The 27,422-nt window shown below is 42.5% G+C and overlaps 1 protein-coding gene across 1 annotated transcript in view; it reads left to right on the plus strand.

The window, feature by feature from the left end:
• Window positions 1-27,422, plus strand: part of LOC137371466 (protein diaphanous homolog 3-like) — a 908,603-nt gene that overhangs the window by 75,791 nt on the left and 805,390 nt on the right. The window contains exon 3 of the mRNA XM_068034108.1: window positions 2,570-2,743. Within this exon, the coding sequence (XP_067890209.1) occupies window positions 2,570-2,743 (174 nt within the window). The remainder of the gene's footprint in view (window positions 1-2,569; window positions 2,744-27,422) is intronic.

Below are 27,422 nucleotides of genomic sequence, written 5' to 3' on the forward strand. Positions count from 1 at the left end.
TTTAAGATTGTCAGTCGGGCTTGTAGTGTGGTGCATTTGTGCGTACTGGAATTTATATATATTAATACACAGGGCCCTGTTCTTTGCAGACAGAACATGTGCACACATTGCGCCTGTTCCAGCTGAACAAATAAGTGACAGCCATTCGCTGGTTCATTCCTCAGGGCAATGCCTTGATCAGTCAGAGTCAAGCTGCCTGATTTAAATTTCAAACAAAGCTTGGCAGTTAACTGTCAGTCACTGTAAACTGGTGCATTCTCCATGGCAGTGCTTCTATCAATCAGAGTCCACTTGCCAACCAATCAGCACTCTCTTCTCATATAGCATAAATTTGTTGCTTCCCTTACATTGGTATTCTTGCAAATTGTCCTGGTGAGTGCAAGACGAAAGGCTTCGACAAAATGTCTCTATTTTCAGCAATACTCAAGTTCTATACTACCAAATGACTAAAAAATGTCTTGCATTAGATAGAACTCATTTCTGTATGCTTGGAATTTATGCCCACAAATGTTAATTTTTGAATAACTCCATCTTTGAAGCAATTACAGGGCACTGTTCTAGTCGAAACCTTTTGCATAACTATCCATATTTCCTTCACAGTGACATTGAACCTTGTCTTATTCCTGATATAGACAGTTGTTTTATACATTTGTACCCCATTTTGTGGATCTGCAGTATCTGTTTTAGCAAGGTCTTGTGGCAAAAATTTGCTGACTGAGAATTATAGACTGAAGGGGCTATGCTTAACTAAGAACCCAATTAGTTTTATGTAATCACAGGATTCCTCCAAAGAATTAAGTGTCTGCTCTGCAATTTAAGTACAGATCGCCTATAACGGGCCATCTGTTCAAGCTGAATTACGTGGCTGAACAGTTACCTAAATTTAATGAAACTAACTGTCACCATAAACGTTTTATGAAACTGAATTAAGCATCAAAACAAAAATAATTTTAACTGGATATAATCTCACCAGTTTGTTCCCATTCCCAAATGTTTGGGGATAGCAAATGTGTTTTTTTGCTCCACGCTGAGCAAACATGATGCTGTCAAGCTGTGAATTTACTGTCGAAATGGAGTAGTGTACAGGAATATATCTTGTTTTTATTTCCTTGTTGCTTTATTCCATTATGCTTTACTGCAGCTTGCACTATCTTTGTAACTGAGGTTGTCCAAATAAAAATGGTTAGCAACAAAAACAATCTTGCTGTAGTGACTTAACATTCTCATGTGGTGTGCAAAGGAGTAATATGATATAGGTTTCTTCACGCAATGCGTCTCTTCGAATATTTGTTTCAGGTCGACCATTTGAATGGAAGCTAAATGGAATTTAGGAACATGCAGAAAATTGGTGGTGTTGGAGCTTGGCAAATAAATATTTTATTGAATTCTGGAACAGTTTTGTTTATGGTATGAAGGACTCTCATCATTTGGTAATGTCAGGAACACTGAAAGAGTTTGAGGTCTTAATTACTCACAACAACAACTTGTATTTATATTGCAACTTTAATGTAATAAAACATCTCAAGATGCTTCACAGGAGCATTATAAAACAAAGTATGTTACCGAGCCACAAACGATATATTAGATCAGATGACCAAAAGTTTGGTCAAGGAGGTACGTCTTAAGGAGTGTCTTCAAGGAGGAAAGTGAGGTGGAGGGTTTTAGGGAAGGTATTCCAAAGCTTGGGGCCTAGGCAACTGAAGGTGTGGCCACCAATGGTGAAGCGATTAAAGTCAGGGATGCTCAAGAGACCAGAATTAGAGGTGCGCAGGTATCTTGGAGGATGTGAGGCTGGAGAAGGTTACAGAGATAGGGAGGGGTGAGGTCTTGGAGGGATTTGAAAACCAGTATGAGCATTTTAAAATCAAGATGTTGCTTGACTGGGAGCGAATGTAGGTCAGTGAATACAGCGGTGATAGGGGAATGAAACTTATTGCAAGTTAAGACACGGGCAGCAGAGTTTTGGATGACCTCAAGTTTACGGAGTAAAATGTGGGAGACCAGTCAGTAGTGTGTTGGAATAACCAAGTCTAGAGGTAATGAAGGCATGAATGAGGGTTTCAGCAGCTGATGAGCTGAGACTGGGGCAAAGTCGGGCATGGGTGGCAATAGGCAGTCTTCATGATGGCACGAATATGAAGTTGGAAGCTCATCTCGGGGTCAAATGTGACACCATGTTTGTGAACAGACTGGCTTAATCTGAGACTGTTCCCAGGGAGAGGAATGGAGTATGTAGCGAGACAACAGAATTTGAAAACAATGGCTTCAGTCTTCCCAATATTTAATTGGTGGTACTTTTCTGCTCATCCAGTCATCGGGTCACGAGTTATATTTGTAATTACCCTGGATTATGTGCAGCATGCATATTTGGCAAAGTGAAAAATGTTTCTATTGTAATGTTCCCTAGTTATTTAAATTATAAGGCAGAAGACATATTGGCATAATTATCTTTTTTAGACTCATCCATTTGTGTACCTTTTATTTGAAGTTTGGGTTCTAATTTGTAGATTGTACAATTGAAGCTGATTTGTAAATACTTCACTTGAATTTTTATTTTAACTTTTTGCAGCTGGACAGATTTGCCAGTATCCGAGTTCCAGGCGGCAGACGGGGTCGGCCACTTCTTCCAAATCTAAAACATGCGCAACTTTCCAGTGGTGACTGGGGGTCTGCACTTTTGCCAGAATATTCCTCAAAGCAGCTGCCGGAAAAGGAAGTTATTTTACTCTTTGAAAAGATGATGGTAAGTTTGTTTTTTTCTTTGAACCTAAGTTACAAAATATTTGATAGTTTTACAATAGCATGCAAGCTTGTTTATGGAAGTAATTTCTGCTTGTGTTTAAATTCAGTAATTATTATACTGGATACGCAACCATGTTTTGAAGACGCCTTTAATTATTTTTCCCAAAAAAGTATTTGAAGATGTCTGACAGTGAAACAAAAGCAGAACGTGTTGCTAACACTTGGCGAGTTAGTCAGCACCTGTGGATATTGGGTGTGAACCCTTTAATAACCCTACCTGCTATTGCAGCTACTCTCTTCCCAAACGGTCAATCACTTGCAGAGTGTTTCCAGCATTTTTTGTCCTTGTTTCTAATTTCCAGCCTCTGCAATTTTTTTTTGCTTTTTCTTTTGTTGCTTTTTTTAATGAATGTTGGCGAATTGATGGTGCAAGTGTTGCTTGGAGGTTATCGGGCTGTATTTTTAACCATCGAGACCTTTCCCTTCTTGCTGAATTAACCTATTCCCTGAAGTCCAGTGTATATATCATAAGCTTCTTCATCTCTTCACCTCTTAAAGCTAGTGAAAATGTTCCCTTGGCTGTTACTTACCAGTCACTTGCGAACTTTGTGTGTGTTCTTTGACTTGGGTAGATGTACTTAACAGTTTGATTATAATTGCTGTATATTGGTAAAATTTATTTTCTCCCACTATAATGCACCGTTCTGCTATAAATTGTGCCATTAGTTTAATGTAAAAATTTGTTTCTAGACATTTAAAACCTAGAAAAGAAATGCAATATTTGTTTTGATCTTAAATTGTTGTCAAGGAAAACGTAATAGGGGCATCAAAATCAAAATGTGCCATTATGTTTTCCATGCTAGGCCACATATTTTTTCCAACATGTCAGCCAAAATGATTAAAATACATTGAAAAGTTTGCTTATGTTTTATATTTCTGTTATCTAATATACCTGAAGTAGCAGAATTTGCTAACCACTTCCAGTGGGGTGTTATATGTGTGGTTAGGGTGGGGAGATGCAACACCTTGTCCCATGACCACTGTTTTCTTGATGCTTAAAGTCAAGGAGAACAAGTTAGAGGCTTGGGAGAGGCAGTCCATGAGTCTTTGTAGCTGAGTTTCTGTGTGCGTGATTTGCACAGCAGCAGCATCATTTAAATTTCAAAAAGTTTGGCAGTTAACTGTCAGTCACCGTAAACTGGTGCATTCTCCATGGCAACTCCTCTATTAATCAGAGTTCACTTGCCAACCAATCAGCACTCTCTTCTCATACTCGAGTTGTTTTTTCCTTACATTGGTATTTTTGTGGACTGTCCTGATGAATGCAAGACGAAAAGCTTCGACAACATGGCTCTATTTTCAGCAAAACTTACATTTGATAAATGTCATATTTTCTTGTTATGTTAGACAGATTCTGCTGTGGGACTCCATTATGCAGAACAATAATCCTCCAGTTTTTCAGAAGAATATAGACACAGAAGTAGACCACTCAGCCTCTGGGCCTGTTCCATCAGTTAGATCGTGGCTGATCTGTATCTGTACCTCAATTCTATGTATCCACCTTTGATCCATATTTCTTATCTAATTAAAAAAAAGTAATGGATCTAAATCTTAAAACTTTGAATTGACCCAGCAGGCACAGCCTTTTTGTGGAGAGAATTCCACATTTTCAACAGCTTTTGTGTGAAAAAATTGCCACCTGATTTCACTCAGAATGGCCTAACTCTAATTGTACTGTTGTGCTTCCTTTTTCTTCGCACCAGAGGAAATATCATCTCCTAAAAACTTATTTGTTTTTTTAAAATTCATTTCATCGGGTTTGTATTCCCTCGCATTTAGAAGATCGAGAGATGACCGAATTGAGATGTTCAAAATGTATCTAATCGAGGGCAGACAGTGGTGTAGTGATACTGTCACTGGACTAGTAATCCTGAGACCCAGGCTAATATTTTGGGGACAAGAGTTCCAATGCCACCATGGCAGTTCGTGAAATTTAAATGCAATTAATTAATATAAATCTTGCATCGAAAGCCAGTGGTGACCATGAAACTGCTGTCGATTGCTGTAAAAACCTATCTGGTTCACTAATTCCTTTAGGGAAAGAAATCTGCCATCCTTACCTTATCTGGCCTACTTGTGACTCCAGACCCACAGCAATGTGGTTTTCTCTTAATTGCCCTTTGCAATGGCCCAGCAAGCCATTCAGTTGTACAAAAACGCTACACAAAATTTGATGGACTGCAGCGATTCAAGAAGGCAGCTCACCATCACTTTCTCGAGGGAAGCTTGCCACCACCTTCTCAAGGGCAGTTAGGGATGGGCAACAAATGCTGGCTTTGCCAGCAACACCTACATCCCATGAAATGAATGAAAAAAAAATTTTAAGAGATGATATTTGCTTTGGTGGGAAGAACAAGGAGGCACAATAGTACAATTAAAGTTAGGTCATTCTGAGTGAAATCAGGTACCTATTTTTCCACACAAAAGTTGTTGAAAATGTGGAATTCAAACCCAAGCTTATGCAGCCGTTCAGCCCTGGTATAATTGTGGTGAATTTACTTTGTATTCCCTCCAAGACCAATATATTCTTTGAGGTGCAGTGCACAAAATTGAACACAGTATTCCAGATGGCGTCTGGCCAAAGCTCTGGACAACTGAAGTATGACTTACTTCCTTTTGTATTTTAGCCCCCTTGAGATAAATGCTCATATTCTATTTTTGTATCTGTTATTATGACAGAGGCGGGAGTAATCATTGTTGATTCAGTCCCAATACTCCACAGGTCGCAGCATATTATTAAAGTTTTCCCACCTCCCAGAAATTAGCTAAATTAAACACTTTAGTAAGCCCCAGAATAAAACACACCAAACCAGGTGTCTTTAGACCACAACAAATTATTTATTAATAAATTAAATCTTAACACTATTAAGATAAACCTATGTCGAAAGACCTTATAACTTCTTATTTAACCTAAGCCTACCCATGCGCACACACATACATTCAAAACTAACAATGGTCAATGGCTTTTTAAAAATAGTATTTCTTCAGAATAAAAATAAGTAGCTGGTTTGTAAGTCCTGTTGAGTTACGTTCCTGGTTTGGTGAGGTGTCCTAGATTAGAACAAGAAGATGCCACTCAAAGTCTCCAGGTGAATTCGACAGTCTTTAATGGATAGGCATTCAAAACACTTCAGTTGCAGCAGGCGTCACACAGTTCTTTTAACAGGAGCATAGCCACAGGTCTATTTGGATTCTAAAATTGGTAGTTTTACAGTGGAAATTTAACTGAGAATTCCAACAAACACAAACAAATGACAGAGGGTCGCTCTTGAAGAAAACTGTTCTTTTTTCAGGGTTTTTTTTTGCTCCTGAGGCAATAACACAGGCTGTAACTCAATGTAGTTTTTCTGCTAAGAGAAATAGACAGGTGCTTCCTTCAGAGCACGCTTTGCTGAACTCTAGGTCTAGCTGGTTGAAACCAGTCTTTATCCACACTTAAAAGTTGCAGTACACCGTGTGACCTTCTCTCTCTCCTGCTGTAGCCTAGGAAACAGGTGCAGCTTCCAGCACACTGCTCAATCTTAAAGGCACACTGTTTTAAACAGAGGAGCAAAAAACAAGTTCTGTGACACTGTGCACTAACTTTTCGTGATTTGTGTACCTAGACACCCAAATTCTCTTTGCTGCACAGTTTCTCGTCTCTTGCCATTAAGAAAATATTTAACTTTGGTTCTCTTTCTTGGAATACTTCACATATGGCGAGGTCCTGGAAAATGTGGACCATTTTCTTTATCTTGGGAACCTCCTCTTGGCAAAGACAGATATAGGCGGCGAGGTTCGTCATCGCCTCCAATGTGCAAGCTGAGCCATTGGCTGACTGAGGAATTGAGTATTTGAGGATCATGGTCTCAAACCAGAGACGAAGATCATAGTTTACGTGGCAGCAGTGATTGATGCGCTCCTATATGCTCGGAGACTTGGACAACCTATGGCAGGCACCTCAAAGCACTGGAGAATTACCACCAGAGTGCCTCTGCAAGATCCTCCAAATCGAGAAAGGGGTCCATCAGTAGCATCCTCTCCCAAGCTATCCTGTCCCAAATTGGAGTGCAATTCATCTGCAACCAGCTCCACTGGGCAGGACATGTCATTTGCATGCCTGACACCAGACTTCTGAAGCAGTTGTTTTACAACCGTGTCCGGCCCATTTCCCGTACCTCTACCCTCAATCCTTTCCCTCCCTCCCAGAACCGTGACAGGGTTCCCCTTGTCCTCACTTTCCACCCCATCAGCCTCCATATCCAAAGGATCATCCTCCGCCATTTCCGCCACCTCCAGCGTGATGCCACTACCAAATGCATCTTCCCCTCCCTTCCCCTGTCAGCATTCCGAAGGGATCGTTCCCTCCGCGACACCCTGGTCCACTCCTCCATTACCCCCCCACCTCTTCCCCGTCCCATGGCACCTTCCCCTGCAATCGCAGGAGGTGTAATATCTGCCCATTTACCTCCTCTCTCCTCACTATCCCAGGTCCCAAACACTCCTTTCAGGTGAAGCAGCGATTTACTTGTACTTCTTTCAATGTAGTATACTGTATTCGCTGCTCACAATGTGGTCTTCTCTACATAGGGGAGACCAAGCGCAGACTGGGTGACCGCTTTGCGGAACACCTCCGCTCATTCCGCAAGCAGGACCCTGAGCTTCCGGTTGCTTGCCATTTCAACACTCCCCCCTGCTCTCATGCTCACATCTCTGTCCTGGGATTGCTGCAGTGTTCCAGTGAACATCAACGCAAGCTCGAGGAACAGCATCTCATCTACCGATTAGGCACTTGAGTTCAATAATTTCAGAGCATGAAATTAGTTATTTTTTCTTTTTTACATTTTTTACAATCTTTTTTTTGCATTTATTTCATTTCATCTTAGTTTGTTCAGTTTGCTTACCCGCTTTTTTTTTCATGTTTGCACTTGCTGCTGTTCAATATTCAGTGTATTCACACCCAATCTGTACTAATGCTTTGTCTTTCAACACGCCATTAACATATTGTTTGCCTTTGCTCCATGACCTTTTGGCCAGCTATGTGGCCTTGTCCAATCTGCACCTTTTCCTTTGTTATCTCTTGCCCCACCCACACCCCACTTGCTTACAACCTGTGACTTTTCTAATATTTGTCAGTTCCGAAGAAGGGTCACTGATCCGAAATGTTAACTCTGCTTCTCTTTTCACAGATGCTGCCAGACCTGCTGAGTGGTTCCAGCATTTCTTGTTTTTATCCCTTTTATAGCTTCCTGCTCCCATCTGCACAACTTCACTGTACCTTCTCAGATAGTGTTATCTACAAGTTTGTATTTACAAGTCTCTATTCCTTCATCCAAGTCATTGATATATATGCTGAAAAGCTGATACCCCTATACAGATCCCTGGGGAACACGAATTGTCACATTCTGCTGATCAGAATGCAGTCTCTTTGGCCAAGATTTTACCAGACCCCAGGAGGTGGCTTGGGAGGTGTGGGGTTGGGGACAGGTGAAATTGCGGGAAGCTGCGTTAGATCAGCTCCTTGACGCGGTCCCGCCATCAGGGCATTTTTCCGGACATTTAGAGGCTGCCTGCTCCAAGGAAGTGGGCAGCCAATTTCCATAATTTAAAGCCCAATTCGGGGCCATTTTACAGTGCTGTTGGTGGGAGGCCCCCCTCCCCCCCCCATCCTTACCTCAGTTGCGTGGGGAAGCCTCCCAGTGGAGCCCGGGATGTCTGGGTGAGTGGGTGTGGGGGCAGGTTTTATGCAAAAAAGAGGGGGCCGTGGACAGGGAAGGTAGCCCCTGCAGCCCCAACGATTTCCCGGAAGGGTTTTCTTGTCAATACTCTGGCACGTGAATTAAAAAAAAATTAACTGCTATTGGCCCCAGGTCTCCAGCATTCCTCGTCCTGGACCACCTCTCCCAATGGCACTGCTCAGGCTTCAGAGCTGCTGGCTCTGTGATTGGGTTGGCAGCATCAGGAGCCTGTCCACCATCGTTAATTGGTTAGCGGGCCCATAGGTGGCCAATCCGGAGCCCTCCTGTGGTAAAATTGCCGAGCAGGTCCTGCTGCCGGCAAGTACGGGCTCAGGCCATGCTTTTTACCCTGACATCGGGGCCCTGATTCACTTTGTAAAATTCAACAACACATCCCTCCTCTCTGCCTTCCACCTCCCAACCAATTATTAACCCACGACACGAGGTTACCTCCAATTCCGTATACTCTCATTTTTGGTCGTCTGTTGCGTTAGAGTTTACCAGTGCTCTCTGGAAGTCCATATAGGCAACATCCATCGACATTACCCTGTTCACCATGCTCATGACCAACTTATTAAGAAAAAAATTCAACCACAGGCAGACATGACCGACCTTCACAAATTCATACTGACTTTCTTAGACCAGCTTATACCTGTTCAAGTGCTCAGTAACTCTGTCCATGAGATTCCACTAATTTCCCCACAACTGATGCTGAACCGACAGGTCCGTAGTTTCACATTTTCTCCAATTCATCTGTCTTGGATAATGGAGTGAAATTTGCTATTTTCCAATCCAAAGGCACAATTCCCAAATTGAGACAGCATTGGAAAATTTAGACAACTGATCTTCAATTTCCCTACCTGTTCTTTTTAAATCCTGAGGTTGGAAACCATTGTTCCTGAAGATTTATCTACCTTAAATCCCTTTTATTTTCTCCTTTACTGTTTTTAAAAACTTAGTGAATCCATCAAGTTTGACATATATTTAGGTTCCCTTGTACCAGTGGTATTTTGCCTTCTTTCTCCACTGTAAAAATGGTTACAAAGCATTTATTTGACAAGTCGACCGTTTCCTTCGTATCCACTATAGTATCACCTACAACAGTCCTAAATGGGCCCTCACCCGCCTCACCCCTCCTTTCTCTTAACATATTTATTAAACCTTTTTCCTTTAGCATTGATATCTCTTGCAAGTTTTTTTTCATATACCGTTTTTGCATCTTTTTATTCATTTTTCCAGCTTACGACTGTCTCTTGTCTTGTTTATTGACCTTGGTTGTTTAACTGCAGAAGTGGAGCTTTTGTCTTTCAGGGGTATGTATTGATTATATGTTGTTCCAAATATTTATTTGAATACTTCCCATTGCTTGTCTGTAGGTTCACAGATTAACAGCCCAGTTTACTGTCGTCATTTTATTTTTCCTCCCTTCGAAGTTTGCCTTAGTTAAATTTAAAACCTTGGTTTGTGAATCTCTCTCTCAAATCTAATATTGAATTCAGTCACATTATGGTCACTGTGTAAAATATTGTTACTGTTCACTAAATTTATTATACTGTTATTCTTCCTTGGCTCTCAAAAAAAAACAAACAATGTATTTGGGACAGTTTTCTGGAACATTGTGGAAACTCATTGGGGGACAGATTTGTTTGCGGAGTGCTGCTTTAAGCATTACCGGTGCAGCGTTCTTCATTAACATTACTGAAGAAACCTATGCAGGTAGCAGTCCACAAGTCTGCCTTCCCCCAGGGAATTGACATAGTCAGCATAATGCTGCTTAAAGTAGCGCCACGCAAAATAATTTTTCCCAAATTGCCTCGACTGCTTGCTTCTCCGACTCTCAATGAAAATTTAAATATCCCATTATAATCACATTGTTTCTGCTGCATGCTTCCCTGATCTCCATATTTAAATATCCCCCTACCACCCCACTACTGTAAAGAGGTCTGTTGACAACGACCGAGAAATATAACATTTTGTGGTAACGTTACTGGACGAGTAATCTAGAGGCCTGGACTAATGCTGTGGAGACATGGTAGCTGGGGGAATTTAAATTCAATTAATTAATAAATCTGGCAATTTAAAAAACTAAAAATGAAACTACCAGATTGTTGTAAAAATCCATCTGATTCACTAATGTCCTTTAGGGAAGGAAATCAGCTGTCCTTATCCCATCTGTCCTGCATGTGACTCCATACCCATAGTAATATGGTTGACTCTTATCTGCCGTCTGAAATGGCCTAGAAGACTATTTGTATCGAACTGCTGCAGAAAAGTTGAATAAAATATATCAGGATGTGCCACTCAGCATTGACTAGTCACATCCTGCCTGGTCGACCCCTCACTCATATCTGGGGACGTGCCAAAATGAGGAAAGCTGTCCCACAGACGAGTCAATCAATGACCAGACATAGTCATATTCACAGAATCTTACTTCAGCGCCACGCTCCCAGACTCCTCTTCCAACGTCCCTGTCCCGCTGTCCCACCAGCAAGACAGACCCACCAGAGCTGGCGGCACAGTAGTAGACAGTCGGGAGGGAGTAGCCCTGCAAGTCCTCAACTTTGACTCTGGACCCTATGAAGTCTCACGGCATCAGGTCAAACAAGGGAAAAGAAACTTCCTGCAGATTACCACCTACTATCCCCCCTCATCTGATGATTCTGCTGCTTTAGGTTGAACAACACTTGAAAGGAGCACTCAGGGTATCAAAGGCACAGAACGTTCTCTCGATGGTGGACAGGAATGTCAATCACCAAGAATGGCTCAGTAGCACCACTGCTGACCGAGCTTGCCAAGTCCTTCAGGATACGTCTGCCAGACTGGACCTGTGGCAAGAGAACCAAAAAGAGGGAAAAACCTACTTGATCTTGTTGTCTTCGATCTACATGTCGCAGATGCATCTGTCCATGATGGTATCCATAAGAATGACAATGGCAGAGTCTTTTTTGGAGAACCCCATTTTCACCCTGAGGACTTCCGCTGTTGTATTTTGTGGCACTAACATTGTGGTAAATGGGAAGATTAAAACTCCATTTGGCACTGTGGACCATCAGTATCAGCAGAATTGTACTCAACCACAATCGAAAACCTCATGGCTCGGCATATCCATCACTGTACCATTACCATCAAGCTAGGGGACCAACCTTGAGCAGTGTTGGAGAGCATGCCAGGAGCAGCACCAGGCACACCTAAAAATGAGTTGCCAACCTGGTGAAGCTACAAGATAGGACTTAGGTGCATGCTATGGACAGAGCTAAGCAAGCCCACAACCAACGGATCAGATCAAAGCTCTGTAGTCCTGCCACATTCAGTCATTAATGATGGTGAACAATTTAACAACTAACAGAAGATGAAGCTCCAAAAACAACCCCATTCTCAACAATAGAGGAGTCCAACACGTCAATGCAAAAGACAAGGCCGAGACGTTTGCAACCATCTTCAAGAAGTGCCGAGTGGATGATCCATCCTGGCCTTCTCTTGAGGTCTCCAGCATCACAGCTGCCACTCTTCAGCCAATTTGATTCACTCCTCATGATATCAAGAAACTGCTAAAGGCACTGGATATAGCAAATACTATGGGACCTGACAACATCCTGGCTGTAATGCTGAAGACTTGTGCTCCAGAACTAGCTGCACTCCTAGCCAACCTGTTCCAGTAGAGCTCCAACACTGGTATCTACCTGATAATGTGGAAAATTGACCAGGTATGTCCTATCCACAAAAAGCAGGACAAATCCATCTTGCCAATTATTGCCCCGTCAGTCTACTCTCAATCATGAGCCAAGTGATGCAAGGTGTTGTTGACAGTGCTATCAAGTAGCACTTACTCAGCAATAATCTGCTCGCTGCTCAGTTTGGGTTCTGCCAGGGACACTGAGCTCCAGATCCCGTTACAGTCTTGGTCCAAATATGGACAAGAGAGCCAACTTAAATAGGTGAGGTGAGAGTGATTGGCCTTGACATGAAGGCAGCGTTTGACCGAGTATGGCATCAAGGAGCCCCAGCAAAACGGGAGTTGATGGGAATTAGGGGGGAAATTCTCCACTGGTGAGAGACATACTGAGCACAAAGGAAGATAGATGGTTGCGGTTGTTGGAGGCAATTCTTCTCACTCCCAGGATGTCTTTGCAGGAGTCCTTCCAGGGTAGTACCCTCGGCCCACCATCTTCAGCTGCTTCAGCAAAAACCTTACCTCCAAAATCTGGTCAGAAGTGGGGATATTTGCTGATAATTGCACAGTGTTCAATAGTACTTGCACCTCCTCAGATACTGAAGCAGTCTGTGTCAGCATGCAGCAAGACCTGAGCCACATTCAGGTTAGTGTTGCTAAGTGGCAAGAAACATTCATGCCACACAAGTTCCAGGCAATGACCATCTCCAACAAGAGAGAATTGAACGATCTCCCCATGGCACCTGCAAGATGCACTGCAGCAACTCGCCAAGGCCCCTGCGACTCGTACCAACTCAAAGGACGAGGGCAGCAGGCACATGGGGAACACCATTATCTGTGAGTTCCCCTCCAAGTCGCGAACCATCCTGACCTGGAACTATATCACCACTCCTTCACTGTCACCGGGTCAAAAACCTGGAACTTCCAAACAGCTCTGTGGCTTAACCTGCACCGCATGGATTTCTGCGGTTTAGGAAGATGGCTTACCAGCCACCATCTTCTCCAGGACAATTAGGGATGGGCAACAGTTATTGGCCTTGCCAATGAATAAAAAATAAACTCCAACCAGTCTTGCATCCTTTACGAAAATAAAAACAGCAAGTGCTGGAAATACTCAGGTCTGGCAGCATCTGTGGAGAGAGAAATAGAGTTAATATTTTCGGTTGATGACCTTCCACCAGAACTGGGAAAAGTTAGAAATGTAATAGGATTTGAGCAAGTGAAAGGCAGGTAGCGGTGCGGGGGGTGGAAGGCGGGAGAAAGTAAATGACAAAGATGTCATGGAACAAAAGGCAAAGGGTGTGCGAATAGTTGGAGTAAAAGACAGAGCATTTGTCCAGGTAGAGTATTAATGATAGAATAATGAATAGCTCTGCCTGAAAGCAAAAATGTGAAAAACAAGTTTAAGACGTGGTTTAAAAAAAATTCAAAATGGGGGTCATGGTCTGAAATTGTTGAACTCAATGTTGAGTCCAGACGGCTGTAAAGTGCTGAATCGAAAGATGAGGTACTGTTCCTTGAGCTTGCATTGAGCTTCACCGGAACACTGCAGCAGGCCGGGAACAGCAAAGTAGGCATGAGAGCAAGGTGGTGAACTAAAATGGCAAGCAACCGGAAGTTTGGGGCCATGCTTGCAGACTGAGCAGAGATGTTTCGCAAAGCGCTCATCCAATCTGCTTTTGGTCTCCACAATGTTGAGGAGACTGCATTGTGAGCAGTGAATTGAAAGAAGTACAAGTAAATCACTACTTCACCTGGAAGGAGTGTTTGGGACCTTGGATGGTGAGGAGCGAGGAGGTAAATGGGCAGGTGTTAGCACTTCCCCATGTAATCACAGGAGGTGTGTGGGAAGGGGGCAAGGTTTTGGGGGTGATGGCGGGTGTCTTGGAGAGAACTATCCCTTCAGAATGTTGGGGAAGGGGAGCAGAAGATCTGTTTGGTGGTGGCATCATGCTGGAGGTGGCGGAAATGGCGGAGGATGATCCTTTGAATGCGGAGGCTGGTGAAGTGGAAAGTGAGAACAAGGGGCACCCTCTCACGGTTCTGCGAGGGAGGGGAAGGGGTGTGAGCAGAAGTGCAAGAAATGGGTCGGACATGGTTGAGGGTTCTTTTACTGTTCCTTAGTTCTACACATATTGTTTCCATTGCCTGTTCACCCTTACTGATGTCTATTCTTTTCAATAATGTGATTGTGCCTTTCTATCAGTAGGCTACTCCTCTTCCTTTTATACGAACTTATGAACTAGGTGCAGGAGTAGGTCATTTGGCCCCTAAAGCCTGCTCTGCCATTCCATAAGATCATTGAATTTGAGTCCAGAAACAGATCAGCACTTTCCTGCCTACCCCTGATGCCCTTTGACTTCCTTGTTTGTCAAGAATTTGTCTACTTCTGCCTTAAAAACATTAAATGACCCTGCCTCCACTGCTCTGCAGGGAAGAGAATTCCACAGACTCTCAACCCTCCGAGAAAAAAATTCTCGTGTCTGTTCTAAATGGGAGATCCCTTATTTTAAACTGTACCCCCTAGTTTTAGTCTTTCCCACAAGGGGAAACATCTTTTCCACATCCACCCTGTCTGTCTCCTCAGGATCTTATATGTTTAAATTAGTTGACCTCTCATCCTTCTAAACTCCCATGAATATAAACCCAACCTATCGAGCCTTTCCTCATAAGATAACCCTCTCATCCCAGGAATCAGTTGAGTGAACCATCTCTGAACTGCTTCCAATGCAGTTCTATCCTTTAAGTAAGGAGACCAAAACCGTACTCAATACTCCAGATGTGGTCTCACCAATGTCCTGCACAACTGTATCAAAACATTTCTACTTTTATATTCCATTCCCTTGCAATAAACAACAACAAGATTGCATTTGCCTTTGTCATGGAACCGTATTTATTTTCTCCTCAGATTAAAGCAGTGTGCCTTTAAGACTCTGTTTGAAACAGTGTGCCCTTAAGATAGGGGGAGAAGCTTTTGGATTTCTGAGGCACAGTCTGACAGCTGCATTTTATTACCTAGGCCACAGCAGGAGAGAGAGGTCACATGGTATAATGTTGGATTTGACTGGGTGCAAAACTGACAAATATCAGTCTGAACCAGTTATTTTTGAGAGACTCTCCAGCGAGGCGTGCTGCTGAAGAAAAGAGCTGTCCATTCTCTCTCAGCAGAACTTCTACAAAGAGCTACAGGCCGAGTTAATTGCCGAAGGAGAAAAAAAGCCTTTTTTTTGAAGAGACCATTTGTATTGCTGAAGGTAGCAAAATTCCTTTTCTTTACCTCCAAGCCAGAAAGTCTTTGCTTCAAGATTGAATCTCTCTTGACTGATTGTATTTTCTGGAATTCGATGGTGGTCTTGATGCCTGCTGCAGCTGAAGTGTTTTGAATGCCTATCTATTGAAGGACTATTTCATCAAATTCGCATGAAGACTTAGAGTGGCATTTGATTATTTTCACATTAGAATACCTCACCCATCAGGAATGTAACCCACAAAGAGTTACTTATTTATTTATTCTAAAGAAACAGCTAATTTTTAAAAACCACAACTTTTAAAACTGGTTAACTGATTTTTGAATATATGTGTGTGAATGGGGCAGTTAAGTTTAAAAATAAGAAGTTATAAGGTCTTTAGACATAGGTTTATCTTAATAGTGTTTAAGATTTAGTTTTTTTTCCATAAATATTTAATTTGTTGTTGTCATCTAAAGATACCTATTTTGATTTGTTTTATTCTGGGGTTTACCAGACTGCTTAATTTGGCTGTTTTCCAGTTGGGTGGCAAAACTTTAATAATGTACTGCGACCTGTGCGGTGATGGGACTGAATTGATGGTGCATTGCTCCCGCCTCGGTCATAGCACCTTCTTAATTGCTTACTGTATCTGCATACTAACTGTTTGTGTTTCGCCAACCAGGACGCCCAGATCTCTCTGTATCTCCGAATTCTGCAATCTCTCTCCATTTAAGTAATATGTTGCTTTTCCATTCTTCTGGCCAAAATGGACAAGTTCACGCTTTCCCACATTATACTCCATCTGCCAAATCTTTGCCCACTCCTTTCCAGACTCCTTATGTCCTCTTCACAACTTCTTCTCCTACCTATCTTTGTGTCGTCAGCAAATTTAGAAACCCGACATTCTGTCCCCTCATCAAAGTCATTGATATAGATTGAGGCCCCAGCACTGACCCCTGTGGCACTCCACGAGTTACAGCTTGCTACCCTGAAAATAACCAATTTATACCTACTCTCTGTTTCCTGTTAGCTAACCAATCCTCCAGCCATGCTGATATACCTTATACCATGGGCTTTTATTTTGTTTAGTAACCTTTGATGCGACACATTGTCAAATGCCTTCTGGAAATCCAAGTACAACACATCCAAATGTTCCTCTTTATCCATATTGCTTGTTACTTCCTCAAAGAACTCTAATAAGTTAGTTAAACACGATTTCCCTTTCATAAAATCATGTTGACGCTGTCTGATTTCATTGAGATTTTCTAAATGACCTGCCATGTCCTCAAGAATAGATTCCATCATTTTCCCTATGTCAGATGTTAAGCTAACTGTCCTGTTGTTTCCTGCTTTCTGTCTTCCTTCTTTCTTGAATAGTGGAGTGCCAGTCACTATTTTGCAATCTGTTGGGACCTTTTCAGAATCTAGGGAATTTTGGAAAATTGAAACCAATGCATCCACTATTGCAGCAGCCATTCCTTTAAAGACCCTAGGATGAAGTCCTGTCAGCTCTTGACAGTTCTGATAATTTTCTCAGTATCCTTTCCCTGGTAATGGTAATTTCCTAATTTCCCTAACCACTCTGATGACCCCTGTATCCTGGAATGCTTATCTAACAATCATGCCCATCTTGTAGCCAGGTCTCTGTAATAAGTATTATGTCATATCTGTTAAGCTGATTTTGTACTTCTGACTCACTTGTTACACATTGCGCATTTGTGGACATAACTATTAATTGGGAAATGTCCCCACCCTGTCCAAACACCCTGATGTTTTTTCTCTCACTTTTCAACCTGTCACAGTGTGGGTTGCTGATGGTGCAATCAGTTTAAGAAGACATGTTTATTTTTGTTACGTTTGTTCCTCCTGCTCCTGAAATGTAATGAGAAATAGTAGGTGAGGAACCGTAATACTTTTGCTCATCCATCATCAGAGTCGAGATCAGAGTTTGGATCTCCTGAATATGGAATAATTGTTGCTCCTCATGAGTTGGGTTTTTTGTTACAGCTGGATGTCTAGATTCAACATTCTCCTTACAAAATCCCCAATTTGACAATGTAACCCCTCGAAGGGGCTAATAGTGGAGGTAGTAATAATTCCTGGTATTATTGAGAACATGTTAAATTTTCAAAGTTACAGTGGGAAACATAAGTTTCCCTTTTTGGTCATGATATCCAATTTAACTCAATTTCAAAATACAAGAATATATTTTGTGAAAGTTTATTCCCTGCGAAAGATACTTGCTGAATGTGAGTGTGATCATAGAATTGTGTATTGAGATTGAGAGATCTTAAACACAGACACTGAAAACAGTTTCACCGGCAGCTCTGGATTTTGTTTCATGGTAACCATAGTGTATAAAAGAACTCTCTCAGGTTCTGATGGTCAGTGTGACTCTTTTTTGCATGTAGAATTATTTGCAATAAGAAATTAGTGTCATCAGGCTTTGCCCCAGCTTCTTTTCCCGAATGCACGCTTATATGGAATTTCCAAGAGATTATTAGGTTAAATTTTTACCTGAGACCATGTGCATCTAAAGTGAAATTTGAATACATTGATGTTGTAACAGCCTTTTCTCCTATTCTTCAATGTGAAAATGTTTGTAGTTCAAGCTGTTTGATTATCTCTTGGAAACTTTATTGATTTGAACAATATTCACCAAAATTTTGTTTTGCAAAACAATTTGTAGAATGGATTTTTCCTAATTAACAATCATCAGGCAGAGAACCTGTGGGTAATTTTGAAACTTTGTTTCTACCAGCATCATGGCCACTTTGTTTGCTAATGTTAAAAGAGCAAGAGGGTAACCAGGGAAAGGGTTGGTCCACTCAAGGACAGAAAAGGGAATCTATGTGTGGAGCCAGAGGAACTGGGCGAGGTACTAAATGAGTACTTTGCATCAGTATTCACCAAAGAGAAGGACTTGGTGGATGATGAGCCTAAGGAAGGGAGTGTAGATAGTCTCAGCCATCTCATTATCAAAAAGAAGGAGGTGTTGGGTGTCTTGCAAAGCATTAAGGTAGATAAGTCCCCAGGGCCTGATGGGATCTACCCTAGAATACTGAGGGAGGCAAGGGAAGAAATTGCTGGGGCCTTGACAGAAATCTTTACATCCTCATTGGCTACAGGTGAGGTCCCAGAGGACTGGAAAATAGCCAATGTTGTTCCTTTGTTTAAGAAGGGTAGCAAGGATAATCCAGGAAATTATAGGCCGGTGAGCCTTACGTCAGTGGTAGGGAAATTATTAGAGAGGATTCTTCGGGACAGATTTACTCCCATTTGGAAACAAACAAAGTTATTAGCGAGAGGCGGCATGGTTTTGTGAAGGGGAGGTCGTGTCTCACTAATTTGATTGAGTTTTTTGAGGAAGTGACGAAGATGATTGATGAAGGAAGGGCAGTGGATGCTATCCACATGGACTTCAGTAAAGCCTTTGACAAGGTCCCTCATGGCAGACTGGTACAAAAGGTGAAGTCACACGGGATCAGAGGTGAGCTGGCAAGATGGATACAGAACTGGCTCGGTCATAGAAGACAGAGGGTAGCAGTGGAAGGGTGCTTTTCTGAATGGAGGGATGTGACTAGTGGTGTTCCGCAGGGATCAGTGCTGGGACCTTTGCTGTTTGTAGTATATCTAAATGATTTGGAGGAAAATATAGCTGGTCTGATTAGTAAGTTTGTGGACGACACAAAGGTTGATGGCGTTGCGGATAGTGATGAGGATTGTCAGAGGATACAGCAGGATATAGATCGGTTGGAGACTTGGGCGGAGAAATGGCAGATGGAGTTTAATCTGGACAAATGTAAGGTAATGCATTTTGGAAGGTCTAATGCAGGTGGGAAGTATACAGTAAATGGCAGAACCCTTAGGAGTTTTGACAGGCAGAGAGATCTGGGCGTACAAGTCCACAGGTCACAAAGTGGCAACGTAGGTGGATAAGGTAGTCAAGAAGGCATATGGCATGCTTGCCTTCATCGGTCGGGGCATAGAGTATAAAAATTGGCAAGTCATGCTGCAGCTGTACAGAACCTTAGTTAGGCCACACTTAGACTATTGCGTGCAATTCTGGTCGCCACACTACCAGAAGGACGTGGAAGCTTTGGAGAGGGTACAGAAGAGGTTTACCAGGATGTTGCCTGGTCTGGAGGGCATTAGCTATGAGGAGAGGTTGGATAAACTCGGATTGTTTTCACTGGAACGACGGAGGTGGAGGGGTGACATGATAGAGGTTTACAAAGTTATGAGCGCATGGACAGAGTGGATAGTCAGAAGCTTTTTCCCAGGGTGGAAGAGTCAGTTACTAGGGGACATAGGTTTAAGGTGAGAGGGGCAAAGTTTAGAGGGGATGTGCGAGGCAAGTTCTTTACACAGAGGGTGGTGAGTGCCTGGAATTTGCTGCCTGGGGAGGTGGTGGAAGCAGATACGATAGCGACGTTTAAGAGGCATCTTGACAAATACATGAATAGGATGGGAATAGAGGGATACGATCCCCGGAAGTGCAAAAGGTTTTAGTTTAGGCAGGCATCAAGATCGGCGCAGGCTTGGAGGGCCGAATGGCCTGTTCCTGTGCTGTACTGTTCTTTGTTCTTTGTACCAAGATTTCATTTCTACGAATTCAATGGGGTGTAGTTTTTCTTACTATTTTAAGCATTTAGGTTTATGGTACACTCGAAAGATTGCCACGTTTTTGTGACTTCAGTCCTAAATTGGTATAAAGTTTAAGTCACTGAACAGATGGAGTGGGTGGCAGAGTAAATTTTTTTTATTTGATCATGGGATTTGAGCATCGTTGGCAAGGCCAGCATTTGTTGCCCATCCCTAATTGCTTTTGAGAAGGTGCTGGTGAGCCGCCTTCTTGAGCAGCTGCAGTATATGTGGTGTTGGTACACCCACAGTACTGTCAGGAAGGGTGTTCCAGGATTTTGACCCAGCGACAGGGAAGGAAAGGCGATATCGTTGCAAGTCAGGATGGTGTGTGGCTTGGAGGGGAATTTCTGCAGGTAGTGGTGTTCCTATGCACTTGCTACCCTTGCCCTTGTAGATGGTAGAGGTTGCTGGTTTGGAAGGTGCTGTCGAAGGAGGCTTGGTGAATTACTGTAGTGCGTCTTATAGCTGGTACATATTGTTGCCACTGTGCGCTGGTGGTGGAGGGAGTGAATATTTAAGGTGGATGGGGTGCCGATCAGGCAGGCTGCTTTGCCCTGGATGGTGTTGAGCTTCTTGCATGTTGTTGGAGCTGAACTCATGCAGACTTGGAGAGGATTCCGTCACATTCTTCACTTGTGCTTTGTAGATGGCAGATGGGCTTTGCGCGTCAGGAAGGAGTTAACTGCCACAAAATTCCTGCTCTTCTAGCCAGAATATTTATATAGCTGGTCCATTTACGTTTCTGGTCAATGGTAACCCCCTCATGAAGTTGATGGTGCAGGATTAAGCGATGGTCATGTCGTTGAATATCAAGATTCTTTCTTGTTGGAGATGGTCATTGCCTGGCACTTGAGTGGCATGATTGTTACCTGCCATTTATCAGCCCAAGCCTGAATGTTGTCCAGGTTTTGCTGCATTTGCGCACGGACTGCTTCAGTATCTGAGAAGTTGTGAATGGTACTGAACACTGTGCAATCATTAGCGAGCATTTCCACTGTCATGCAGACCCCCCACCTGCCAAGAATGAGGCATATTAATTTTGTCATATGAGCATTGATTTTAAACTGTTGCTGGAGTGAAGAAATTACTGCCATTGACCAAAAACTGATCTGGAGTAGCAGCATAAATACCGTGGCTGCAAGAGCGGGTCAGAGGCTCGGAATCCTGAGGCGAGTAACTCACCTCCTGACTCCCAAAAGCCTGTCCACCATCTACAAGGCACAAGTCAGGAGTTTGATGGAATACTCTCCACTTGCCTGGATGGGTGCAGCTCCAACAACACTCAAGAAGCTCGACACCATCCAGGACAAAGCAGCCCGCTTGATTGGCACACCATCCGTAAACATTCACTCCCTCCACCACCAACGTACAGTGGCAGCAGTGTGTACCATCCATAAGATGCACTGCAGCAACGCACCAAGGCTGTTTGGACAGCACCTTCCAAACCCGCGACCTCTACCAACTAGACGGACAAGAGTAGCAAATGCATGGGAACACCACCACCTGCAAGTTCCCCTCCAAGTCACACACCATCCTGACTTGGAATGAAATCGCCATTCCTTCAGTGTCACTGGGTCAAAATCCTGGAACTCCCTTCCTAACAGCACTTTGGGTGTACCTACCCCACATCGACTGCAGCGGTTCAAGAAGGCAGCTCACCACCACCTTCTCAAGGGCAATTAGGGATGGGCAATAAATGCTGGCTTGGCCAGCGATGCCCACATCCCATGAATGACTTCAAAAAAAAAAAAAACTACTTGCTAAAAAATGATCAGACACTTGGCTGGAAGGACATTTGCATACTAAAACACACTGCTTGTGGAGACAAAAGACTATTCCCTGCTCCAATTAACCCAAATGGATTTTGATCACCAGCCATTGAAAGTGTCAGGAGGAGCATTTCAGAGACTGCTAAGGTGATACAATCCACAAAAGCCAGGACTGATTAAACGAGCTGGTCACATGACTAACTGGCTGGTCCAAGTTTTTTTTGAACTAGCCACAGAGAGTTTGAACTCAGAAAGACTGTTTGCTCCTGGACTGAGAAGACCTCTCCTGTCTGCTCCCATCTCTTTCTCACAAGCCTCTGGACCCATTGAAGATGTGTGAACCTCAAGAGAGAAAAGTCTTCCACATCAGATAAGGTTTAAGAAGAATACTGGACCCCAACGAAAAGCAAAACCTACCTACAATCAAGGACTACAGCGAGCCCGAAGAACAGTAACCAAAACCATCTTCAGATGTTGCCTCAAACCTTTCCACTTTATTTCTTCTGCTCTTTTCTGTCTCTATTTGCATGTGTGTATCACGTATGCATGCTAGCGTGGGTGCGTCATGTATCTGTAGGCGTCAACCGAATTAGAGTTCGTTTAACAAATTTCAACCTTTTTTCTTTCAATCTAAAAAAAACCTGTGTAACTGGTTTCTTTGCCTTATAATTGGAAAGCAGTGAACAAGGATTCACTAAGGGGGAGCTAAAAAAACTGTGTGTTCAAAATTAAACTCTGTTATGGTAAGACCAGGTAAAGGCTGAGAGGGAACCCTAAACCCTTTTCTCACCTGATCGTAACACCACTTCTGACCTTATGATGGAGGGAAGGTCATTGATGAAGCAGCTCAAGATAGTGTGCCTAAACACTACCCTGAGTAACTCCTACAGTAATCTCCTGGGTTGAGATAATTGGCCTGCAACAACAGCCATCATCTTCCTTTGTACTTGGTATGACTCCAGCCAGTGGAGATTTTTCTCCTGATTCCCATTGACTTCAATTGTCCTAGGGCTCATTGATGCCACTGTTGGTCAGATGCTGTCTGGATGTCGGGGGCAGTCACTTTCACCTACCATTGGAATTCAGCTCTTCGGCCCATGTTTGGACCAAGGCTGTAATGAGGTCTGGAGCTGATTGCTCTTGGAAGAATCCAAACTGAGCATTGGAGAGCCGATTATTGGTGAGTAAGTGCCACTTGATGTCTGTGTCAAGGACATCTTTGATCATTCTGCTGATGATTGAAAGTAGACTAATGGGGCGGTAATTGGCTGGATTGGATTTGTCTTCCTTTTTGTGAACAGGACACAACTGGGCAATTTTCCACACTGTCGGGTAGGTACCAGTGTTGTAGCATGACTGGAACAACTTGGCTTGGGGCAGGGCTAGTTCTGGAGCAAAAGTATTCAGTAATACAACCGTGCTGCTTTCGGGCCCATAGTTTTAGCTGTATCCATTGCCTTTCGCTGTTTCTTGATATCACATGGAGTGAATCAAATTGACTGAAGACTGGCATCTCTTATGCTGGAGGCCACAAGGTTGTCACCCCTACCAAAACTGTGATGGACAGATGTGTCTGCGACAGGTAGATTGGTGATCAAGGAGATTTTTCCTAATTCCTGTTTCTCTCACTATCTGTCCCTGCACCTTTGGAACCTGGGTTTGAATCCAGCAGAATTGAGCTAATGTCATTAAACTATGATTGAAGAAATGTTAATGGTAGCTAATATAGGAAATTTGACGTTGTTGTCGTTTTCTGGCATCAATAGAATGAATTTTAGGACAGATTAGAGACAACTTTGCTCTGCATGTGCCCATGCTATATCTGATCTAAGAGTATTTGATATTGATGTTGGTTCCGAAAAAGTGTTTGTTTTTGTTCCCCTGCCAAGATGAACTCTAATTGCTTTGGTGTGATGAACTTTTGTGCGATTATGCCCCGTTATTGGTGCAGTTTGGTACCTTTGGTATGGTCTTCCTTGTATTCTGCATGACGTTAGTCTTCCACGTAACAAAGCTGTCTACCCTGCCTCCCTCTATGATTTGGGAAAGCATGTGAATTTTAAATGTTTCAATCAATGTTCTTGGATCAGATAGTAAACATCACTTTTCCTTCTGATTTGACCAAAAAAGGCCAGTTGGATGACCAACCAAAAACTAGTAGCTTAGTTCCTATAACATTCCTACATTACCAATTTAGAAGCTTGTGTTATGTAAGTGATTCTGTTTTTTGTTAAAAATATTGTTGAATGGATATTGGTACTTCATATTATAGCTATTTGGAGGAGAGAAGTTTAAGAAACTGTGAACAGCTCATCAAGAAGCTCTTTTGCCGTATCATCTGTTTTGAATTGCATCTGTTTAAATGCCACTCATTGGAAGAAAGCATGCTCAACCTCCGTTTTTCTCCCACCGACCTATTAAAACCAAAATTTTCTCTTTACAGAAGCATCAATTATTTGTGCAGTTAATGTGATACCAACTTATTACATTTAGTTTTGTTTGAGTAACAAATGCTTTCATTTCTCATTTGATCAGAACTAACTTTGAGGATAACGCGATATATATATAAAGGCTGGTAGACGGCCCAATGTCAACAAAAAACCTCCAAACATTATTGCCTCCACTAATCTTAATCACTGTCCACTTCGGCTCCCCTCCCTCTGACATTATTGCTCCAAGTGAATAAAGAAGACCCGACTTGGTAGATGGTCTTGCTTTATTGCATAAGTTGTGGGCATTGCTGGGGGAGCGCATCAATCATTCTCCAGGGGAACTCAAGACCATAGTATCACAGCAAGGATGACTACATTGGAGGTGGTGTGCGGGATGATGACAGTGGTACCGTTATCATGTAAATATATAGTGGTACATCTATACTTAAAATGACACAGCCTGTTTTCTTGGTTCTCCTGGATCCACTTCTACTGCAGTGCGCCACGTCTGCTTCTTTCAGCTTGAGCTCTTGTACCATTTCTCAGTTACTGCTGTCATTCCATCCTCTCCACTCTGTGCGCCAATCTTCCCAATCCCCAAATTTTACCATTTCCACCCCTCCCCTCCCCCCAGGAAATTCCCCATCAAAATGTTTTTTTTCAGTGCCACCCTGTGAACACTTTCTGCACGTCCAAACCTAAGATCCTATTCCCTCGAGTCCCCCACTTTAAAGCTCTTGTTCCAGTACCATCATCTCATTACTGACATGTTTGAAATCCACCATCCCATCACTGTCAAACCTGGAATTGCTTTCATACACCTCTTGCGCATCTGGTCATGCTCCTGTACTTTGATACCACTCTTTTTTCTCTGCTCCTGCTCGTATCAGACCCTGGTATCAATTCCGTGCTCCCAAACATTAGGACTGGCCCTCCCAGTATTCTATTATAGTGCAACCCAGCTCTTGATTCTTCCAAACCATCACCCTTCCCATGGACCCACATCTCCTGATGTTGATACTCAATGTTCCCAGACATTACTGACCTATAGGTCTGTCTTCGCTCTCCAGTGCTGCAACACATTCTATGTGCAACCTTGAGCTTCCCTATTATCTTTCTCTGCTTCTTTGGCTTTTAAAAAAAAGTTTGCAATAGAATGAAGTACATCGTTAAATGAACCTTTAATAATAACCAAGGCTAATTATTAGGTTGCCAAATATGGGCATAATCATGAAAATAATAAGCAATGCTTTGAAAATAAGCTGCAATTTCGCTTATTCAGTTGTTAAAAATCAGTGACCCTGAAAATGTTTTGTTCATTGCATAGCACTAAGCAGCATATGGTCTGACTTGCAATATATAATACCCTCTAACAAAAAAAAAATTGGCAGTGTACTGTCATGGAATTGTTATTATCCACACTACCATAAGGTTTAGTTTTGCCCACCCTAAGTTTCTCACTGAAATATCCTCCCTCAGCCTCCGCACTGATCGAATCTCCATCATCTGTGACTTGAATCTCCATCATAATTCACCTTGCTTGCCATCCTTCTGATTTTACAGTCCTCCCCAAACCTCTCCTTCCATATGAACTTACTGGCCCATATTCCCGTTGACCTAACTATCCCACGTTGCCTTTCTACTCCCATGGTCCCTGAACACAGACAAGCCTACTTCTCACCATGCACATCCCCCTTCCCATGTCCAATCTGGGAAAAATCTCTATCCCAAATCATGTACAACTTCACTTTCAAACTCCTAATTATGTGGACTTTGGTCTGCTGTTCACCATGATACTTCTGCAGCTATCAAGCTGCTTACCTATTCCCCCTTCTCGACATTTGATACCCTTGTTCCGACAAAAGCCATTAAACTCCCACCTTGCTTATTCCCCTGGGTATGGCTTCCATCTTTGCTCCCTTAAGTCCAAGGGGTCCAAACTTAAGCATATCTGGTGCACAACAAGTTTAGTGCTTATATTGAGATGTTGCTAAACAAAGTCAATGCCACAATTTTCATCTGCTAAATTTGATTATTCTAGGATCATCCCTGACAGCAAGATTTCCTTTCCTCCAGTATCAACTGTTTGCTCTTCCTTACATCCTTCCCCCCCACCTCCAACAACAAATGCAAGGAGATTGCAGACTAAAGTCTCTTCTCTTTGCTCATGAAGCCGAACCTCATAAAAGCTTCTCCTGACCCCACTCTGAACCTTCATCTTTCTCCCCGTCTCCCCACATGTCGCCCATGAAACATACTCCTTTGTCCCCATCACCGTTTAACACTTGAGGTAGATGGTTCACTTTTCATTTTTGCTTTTATATAGAAAAGAACTTGCTTTTATAACCATATTGCACATCCTTGGGTTGATCCGATGCATTTATATTTTTTGCCACTTGCTGGGTTGCCCAAATTAGCTGATTCAGGAGAGCTAAAGAAAGGGTAACTTTTAAATGGCTTCATTAATGTCAATTATCTATGCAGTGATGCAGTTCACAGTTTACTGTATATATTGTGCAGCTGGGAAAATCATATTACAAAATCCTAGGCTGAACAGTACGTTTGGAACACATTCCTGGTCTTTGCTTTTTATCTGGTGTGATTCTTGTTTGTACCTTTTAGCAATGATGAATATTTTTAATAAGTCATTCTAAGATTTGGATCTTTAATTGATAACTTATCAAATTTTAGTTCACTTACAGCATTGACTAGTGCCAGCTGCTCACTAATTTGAATCCATTCTGGTGCAGTGGCAAGTGCAGTAAATTGACATTTTGAGTAAATGAAGATTGTGGCTAGGTTTCAAAGAATCGTGCAGGAAAAAAGTTGGAAATCTGTGATATTCTCATAAGACTGATACAAATATAGACAGGTGACTTTCTGTTACCTGAAAACGTAATGGATCAGTTTGTGAACTGTGCAAGAGAAAAATAAAATGTTTGCTTTACATTATTATCATTTGCTGCAGTTGATAATATGATTTGCATCACACACCTGCTGTGTTTTAGTTTTTTCACTTAGGTGGTGCTTCATTAAGGTAGTGACATATTGAATTTTGTTTGGATCGAGGGAGGGAACTCGGTTACATAATTGGAATGTTCGAGGGTAGTTGTCGAGTTGATTCATGAGATGGTTTGTCAGCACTAAGTTGCTTC

The sequence above is a fragment of the Heterodontus francisci genome, chromosome 6 (genome assembly GCF_036365525.1).
Source record: "Heterodontus francisci isolate sHetFra1 chromosome 6, sHetFra1.hap1, whole genome shotgun sequence".
NCBI classification, from domain to species: Eukaryota; Metazoa; Chordata; class Chondrichthyes; order Heterodontiformes; family Heterodontidae; genus Heterodontus; species Heterodontus francisci.